Source organism: Opisthorchis viverrini (genome assembly GCF_000715545.1).
Source record: "Opisthorchis viverrini unplaced genomic scaffold opera_v5_76, whole genome shotgun sequence".
NCBI lineage: Eukaryota > Metazoa > Platyhelminthes > Trematoda > Opisthorchiida > Opisthorchiidae > Opisthorchis > Opisthorchis viverrini.
This window is the reverse complement of record NW_008751730.1, coordinates 1,483,261-1,491,038: the sequence shown is the minus strand read 5'-3', so window position 1 is coordinate 1,491,038 and position 7,778 is coordinate 1,483,261. Positions and strand designations below refer to the sequence as shown.

Sequence of the window (7,778 nt, the reverse complement as noted above, 5' to 3'; positions counted from 1 at the left end):
GTTGTACGGCAGTGAACCATCGGTGTTGAACACTGATGTCATGCTGTCGATGATGATGACGATACACAAGCATCTTTCTTGGACGTCCAATAGCAGAGGATTAATAAACTCAAGCCTCGGAGCAAACTGATCTCCTAATTCAGCGGTTATTTGCAGGCTGGCTAGATCGCTCCTCATTAGGGCGTATTCCTAATGAAAACTGATGGATTTGAGTACAATTGTAAAGGAAAAGACGGAAAAATCGATAGAACCAAGTCATAGAACAATGGAACCGGATTCCTTGATGTTCAGTTTTACTTTTAGGAAAATCCTCTTACAAAAATATTTTACAAAATACCTCATTAGTGCTTTTGTGTTTACATTCATGGCATTGAAAACGAATTGAGTTTTCGGCTTTGCGAATTCCGGAATTAGTGAGTACAATGCGGTCACCTTTAGTGACGTTATCGATCACAAGCACTACATGTGAACCTACAGTCTCAGGTAGTTTAAGGTTTTTACTCCGGTTAAATTCCCCCACCGCAAAAAATATTCTATAGAGCACCAAATTGCATACTGAATAGACAACAGTTCAAACAATATTCCCTCAAAAGGATAAGGATATCGCGATCTAGTGGGTAGCGACCTTAGTTGGAGCGCTTTCATTCCGGAAATTTACCAGTACTCCGTTGTTTCTAGCAAGAAAAATCTTTCAGCTGTGGCACCATTCCGGTGCATAACCGCCATGCCACCCCAAGGAAGCATGAGGGCTGGGATACTGTCAGGTTGCCCAAGCCTAGACAGGGATAGTCGAGAGGTAGAGGTCGGGTTCGAGTCACGGACCTTCTGGTCAGTAAATTCGCGCTCTTGGGCCATCGCACCCTATCAAGAAAGCTATCAGTGACAATAAAAACTAAAGTGCACGGCGAGGAAAGGCATCAACAGCGTGGAAGTAATCTGGGTGTTTTGACCAGATTGGGATGGGTTAAAATTTAAAGACTGCGAACACTTAAGCATCGGTTTCGTGGAATGTGAGTAAAATCAGGTAAGTTCAATCGCTGGCGTCCTTCGACTGCTCGGCTATCAGAGTGTCACATCCTGAGCGAATACCCTACTGGCATGCAGTAATGGATGAAAGACCCCTTTATTAATGGCTTTCTCAGTGACTGATATTTCTGTTCCCACAGAACTACATAACTTTTGACGTTACCTCTTCTAGGTTTTTTCGTTCCTTATGATGGAATTTAGTTCAATATGTGCATATTTTATACAAGTGACATAACATATTTGCTCGACATGTTAATCTTGGCAGTTCGACGAGGTTGAAGTAGCTTCTACTTTAGAGATATATCACATAGATACATAATATAATATACTACAGTATATGTAGATATTATATACACTGTTGAATGATCAGGTGGCAGTTGATCTATTCGCCGAGCTTGGTAACTGGTTCCCCAGTCGAGGAGACATCATCTGTGTGCAGTCTAGAGGAACGTGCCCAGCTGCGTTTACATAGTAGTTGAAGAGTATCTGATATCCTGTCATTTGATTGGCTGATCGATATATACTTTTTGTTGTATTGTTGGCCCGATCCTGATTTGCGCTGCGTTGAGGTCTGTAAGTGCCATATTCCATTGGTTGGTTGGATGGCTTTCCTGAGGTGTTTCAGGTCCGTCCCTGATTGGTCCGTTCCCAGTTTGTGTTCCGTTGTTCTACTTTGAATTTGGTTGGTTGTGATGGTGGTATCTATTTCCGGTAGCTTCCTTACTTCAGTCTGAGTCATCCTGGTTGACTTCCGTTTCTCAACCTCCGCGTCCAGTAGTTCACTGGTTCTTTCGCTTGCGGTGGCTTTTCAGTGGAGTGCCATGCTTCCATAAGTTCGAAACAAGTACGAAGCAGGATATCCAAGATTCCTCGGTTCCTCTTCCTTCAAACGAAGACATGAAACAATATGCCCAATTATTTCTTGGTTCGGGAGTTTTCTCGTAGATGAGCAAAACCGATGAATACGTTTTAGGGCCTCATCAGGTGGGTCCCCTGTGGAGAGGTCAGCTGAGTTACTGTTCAGGCTTAGACCAGAGCCTCTTATGCGCGCGGAAATGCCTGCTCAAACAGTCTAGTTCACAATTCAATTTTCACACGGTTGAAACACAGCCTACTATACTCAAACGAGGTAATTCACTAAAAAGTCCCGAACATATGATCGATCGCGCGCGTGAGGTTATTGTAGACATTGCATTTCCGTCCACACTGAGTGCATTGCTTTTTGTTCAACTTTTCGTCTGGTCTATTCGTCCCCATCACTCTTCATTCCGAAACAAAAGTATCCATTGTTTGTTGAGCTGAGTAGACTCACGTCATAGGAGAGCGTGTATCTCATTCACAGATTACATTACTCTAGTCAAACTTTACGATGGACGGGTTACGCGGAAGTAGTCGTTAGAATAAAAAAATCCACATGGCTCACAAAAAACGTTTGATCCTTTGACTTGGCTGCACTGCCCGTTTTCAGTGTAACTGCTTGTTTCGCTGTGCCACCTGTGCGTCACAACGAGGTGGCTTACACGGTTGGGAAGTACGGTCCGTAGAAGGTTTATGGGTAGGAAACAGAAAACGGGGTTTGTCATCAAACACTGTGACGTGAGATTATCCCTCGAAAGTGGAGTAGCTCTGTTCTGAAAAAAAGAGGCCGTGTTCACACACTGCTGTGAATCACCATTAATGCAAGACTTACGAGTCTCCCCGTGGGACCCTCTAGTTTCTTTAGTTGCCCAGAGTTAAAATCGGGGACTTCCAATTTGTTGGTCTGGGTTCGAACCCATGCGAAGGTATGTTCAGAAAGGTTACCAGTCCCCGTGTTTTCCACCAAAGATATAGTTAACCCTTATGAAATATCCCACTTCTCCGTTACAATCACCCTTTGAGCACCGTGCAACCCGGTTTGGATGTTAGTCCCCGTGTTTTCTATCAAAGATATAGTTAACCCTTGCGAATTATCCGTTTCTCCGCTACAATCACCCTTATCGATTCATCCTCCTCGTCTTCACCCACCCGAAGCTTTCTGTTGAGCGCGGAGCCACATGTGAAACAGTTTGAGCACCGTGCAACCCGGTTTGGATGTTCGAGTATGAGATGAGTAGTTCTCAGACTACCAGACTGCACTAACAATGGCCGGAAGTTGCTGACCAAGTTGAAACCCCCGTAGTTTACAATAAGAATGATCACTGAAATCAATTCCAGAACAGTGCTGGATTCGACAAGCAATAAAATTCGAAGAAGTTCAACGTTAACACCGCGCCAGTGACAGATTCTAAAGTGCGAGCAAAAGTTTTCCAATGGTTTTTTAAGTTCCGGAAGTCCGCAGAAGTCGCGTTTGACAAAAGTTGTATTATTTAAGGAGTTTCGGATAAAATTCGTTTGGATCTTGTTGAACAGATTGAGCGCCATGTGGAAAGTTCTGACTTTGAAATTCCCGTAAAGTTGCATCAGCTTGGTTGATCAGAATGTTTTGTTTACAACGTAACTCAAATCAACCAGTTTGGGACCACTTTACTATCGACCAGTCTGATAGATCGAAATATCCTTGTGCAATTTACGCTTTCCTCTTTTCAACCAGAGAACTTTGTTCACGGGCAGTCCGACAGTCTCAAACAGCTGTTTGTGAACGGACAGACAACATTTCAGTCTATCGGTGGCACCCGCCTCCGCAAAACCCAGAGCACGTTACTCTATGTGCTGACACAGGACGATAGAATCTGAAGTTCGTCTGATAGAGTGAAATGTCAACAACAGATGTTGACCGACTGATGACGCTGTCAGTTGGCAGCAAATTGGAACAGGTTGCTTCTGCAAGTGGACAAAACAAACAACTGTTTTACCAGTGACGTATGAACTGATACACGAAGCGAATGGACGCCACTCAATTTCTCGTCTGTAATAACCTCCTGATCAGACCGTTTACACAGCTCTGCGGCGTTGTACGATTTTCCCAGCGTTGTAAACAAACCACCGTCTACTAATTTCGGCCAGCGACTTCTCCGTATGCTGCAGTAATGTCTGTACTAAGCTGTGTGAATTTGTGATCGGTCAAACAAACAGCACAACCGAGATGAATGTAGCAAAACTATTTACCCACTTGGAATCGAACGTCACTGTGTACGTAATGCTAACTGATGAACAGCAGTTCGTTGCAGTTGACGCCTTCAACCGGGTTTGCTTCTCAACAATCGACGGACTGACGATTTGAGCCAAAGTCTTCTGGAGTCTGTCGCCATCTGTTGGGCGGTAATTTATGGCTTTCTTTAATGTAGGATTTCAAATCGACAAAAAATCGATACGATGGAGTTGGGATGAAAAGCCCGCAAGCGTCCTAATTGATCATAGAAGAGAATTCTTTGGGTGATTGGATGCTAAATTTCTTCCATACGCCGATGGCACTATCAAAGATGACACCACTAAAGATTATGCAGCTCACCTTGTTCGCAAATGGAATACGACTCACCTCAACTATTGAGTTACCGACAAGGATGAGGCCAAATCTGTGCTTTTTGTTTATACGTGGGTGGGATTAGTCAGTGAAGCTGCTGTCCCCAGTCTAGTGCCTGGTACCAGAAAAGAACTCACCGAAAAGGGTACACAACAGCTTTATTCCAAACAAGTGAGTGCTTGTGCGTGTAAAAGTTACAACGGCTCCGCGCCATTTGAAGGGGACTTTCTGACATTGATCCAGGCTGATTGGTAGGCGTTTAGTGAACATCCATCAACATCGATCGTGCTTCTATGAAATGCCTGAACGCTGATCACATTCGGTCGTGCTTATGTGGCCTACCTGAACACTCATCAGCTTTTGCTGAATCGATTGAATGACTTGACTGGTCTGATGCTTGCCGGCTTCCCCATCGAGGTTTGGTTGGAATGTTAGGGTCACAGTAGGTTCTGATCGTCCTGGGGTTACTTTCAGGAATTTGACCTTCCTGATAGAAGCTCAGTGTCCAAACACAATCTACTTGCCCTGGAAAATATGTAAAATTTTCCAACTCTAGGCCGCTGAAGTAAAAGTCGTGCAAAGTCATCCGGGGAAGTGAAGTCTGCATATGATGCAGACAATCTATCCGCGACCCTAGAGGATGCCCATTCAGGCTAATCAAACGACATAGCAAAATGTCTCATCAGTTGTGAAAACGTGGCCAAAAAGTGCATACGCTTTCCGTTTAGACAGGATAACCCAGTTATCGTGCGCCCTTTTACTGCGTTATACATACCTTCTATCAGGGGAGAGAAACTAAGTGGCGCCAGATCCCACTGTATGCGTCAGTTCACCACTCAAGAAAGATATTCATAGAAGATACGGACTTCTCGTTCTAGGTGCAGAGGACTTGCTTAAACGCGGGTCCCGAAGACCGACCAAACACTCGCTCCCTGTCGAAAGCTATCAGCCCCACCGTTCGGCCGAAATCCACCGAGGACACATCACTCTATTGAACGAAAGTCAGATTTTACTATTTCATTTCGGTACACAGGGTAACATGTTTTAAATTTCATGGAGATGGGGGCCATTGATGGACTTAAATTTATCCACTGTGTTTGGAGAACAGTTGCGTTGGACTTTTAGGCGTCCAAGGACCCAGTGGAAGAGAACTCACTGTTGATGATGAAGTTCTTGGGCTGAGACTGGCAGTGATGTTTCAAACGTTACGTCATCAATTGATCTGATACCATCAGTGCATTCTGTCGATGCTCAATCACAAGAGATGGATCGATCGGTACTGTCTGATTAAAGACGTCATCATCACAAATTCGGCTGTTCTGATTGGTTGATTCAGTTTGTGCTGCAGCACTTGCTGTTCTAGGGGCTGTTTTCAAATCAGATAGGACGAAATTCTGATTCAGACAATTCATATGTTTTCTGGCTGGTGTTCTGTTCCCCAGACTTGTTAAGTCGAGGGGTCATCATCAATGCTGAAAAAATGCGCTAACAACACAGGTTACGCGAGTTTTTGTGAACGCCTATATGGCCTTGACTCCCCAATTGTGTTTCCCAATCTAGACCGGCCATCCACCTAGCTGAAATGGTCGCCGCGTCCTTTAGTTGTATATTCGAATGTGTGTGTGTGTGTGAGTGCGGGCAACTGACCTACTTACCCATACGCATTCGTATCCTGTTTGCTGGCCTTAACTTGTTCCGTGTGACCGCACGGTCGATAAGATTCACGAGACTGTCGTCGGAGGGGACGACCGCAACCCACGCTACTGAGCCACCATTCCGCTCGCCGTTGTTTGGTGTGCGGGCGTTGACACTGCACTGTGCCGGTCAGTGACAGATCTGTGAACTTTTTGACGCTACGAACGTGAACAATTTGGACCGATCTAACCGCAGAGACCGCCTACAGACCGAATTAGAATAGCGAATGAGTAAAAACGGAAATAGAAGTTTGTCGAAGTATCTTTCGCTTGAAGATAGATCATCTGTATCCATCTATACTTTCCTGAAAACGCCACTCACTTCGTTTGACGCAGTGAAACCACAAAATTTAATTCCGAAAAAGCTGTTCTCGAATTTGTTTTTCATAAAGCGTAATACAATCCACAAAGGTTGGCATGTAATGCCAGGTGGTTGTGCGACCGTCATTCACCATTCAGATAGTGGTAAATTCTTCATGATGGGGTTCCAAACTTCATGGAGAGAACGTACGCATGTTTGCAGGCAGATTACCCTTTTCCGTGAGTTTCAGAACATTTCGTGCATAAATTGAACTTTGGGATGAAAACGAAGTTGGATGGTGGCCCAGGCTGACAAAAAAAATGGGCAAGCTAGGCATGTTGCGAATAAGAAATGTTAAGCAAAACTCCAAAATATAACTCAGCAACACTTGATTTCCAGGTGAAGAATACACCTGTAAAATGTGAATGCATTTTAGGGGAACCGTGAAAAACTTTTGGTTTCCAATTCGGGACATTCTACGTAAAAGCTGGTGAGTATGTGCGAAGCGGATAGTGAATCGATAAATATGAATTTCATTTAAATGAAAAAGCATGAAAAAAGGTTTCAGCGTATCGACAGATTGCACTTATCTTTTCAGTCAATAACTTAAACCATCAGTTCTGTATTATAACTAGCCATAATCAGCAACAAGAGTGGAACGGAGACAGTTGTGTTACAGGCTTATCACCACAGGTTAAAGCTGACAGGTTGTGTCCGTCACTAAAACTTGGCGTGGTATGAGGATTCGTACAGCTCCATAACCCGAGAAATGGCGAGGTGGCTCAGTGGTTAGAGCGCGAATTTACTGACCGGGATGTCCGTGGTTCGAACCCGACCCGCTCTGCCTCTCGACTTCCCCTGCCAAGACTTGGGCAACCTGACAGTATCCCAGCCCTCCTGCTTCCTTCTGGTAGCATGGCAGCTAGGCACCGAAAGGGTGGTACAGCTGAACGGGTTACATCCCACTAAGGTATACTGTGGAGTGTATGAATAACGCTAACACAGTCAGGTTGATCAATGGATGGAAGTTCGACCAACGCAGTTTCCCGGACTTTGGCGACTTTCTCCTTTTGAATGTAGACTGACATGACGATCCCGCGTCAACCATCGCAGTCTTATAGTTGGATTTTTGAGCCAAAGGCTTTTGATCATGGCCTTGATCGTCTTCCTGACTAGGTACAATCTCCATAGCACTATCCTAACCCACGCACGACCATGAATTGCAAACCTCGGCCATCAAGCGGTGCCGTCAGCCGCGTCGTCTTACTTGACGCATACAACAGGGTGGGTAGGTGGAAACAGGTTACTGGTGACT

At 44.8% G+C, this 7,778-nt stretch overlaps 1 protein-coding gene across 1 annotated transcript in view; it reads left to right on the top strand.

Annotated features, from left to right (window-relative positions):
- Positions 1 to 7,432, top strand: part of T265_04482 (hypothetical protein) — a gene marked incomplete at both ends in the record, with an annotated part of 9,036 nt that extends 1,604 nt beyond the window's left edge. The window contains 4 exon segments of the mRNA XM_009169231.1: positions 600 to 879; positions 4,594 to 4,719; positions 7,171 to 7,198; positions 7,217 to 7,432. Coding sequence (XP_009167495.1) covers positions 600 to 879; positions 4,594 to 4,719; positions 7,171 to 7,198; positions 7,217 to 7,432 — 650 coding nt within the window.
- Between the last annotated feature and the right edge of the window lie 346 nt (positions 7,433 to 7,778).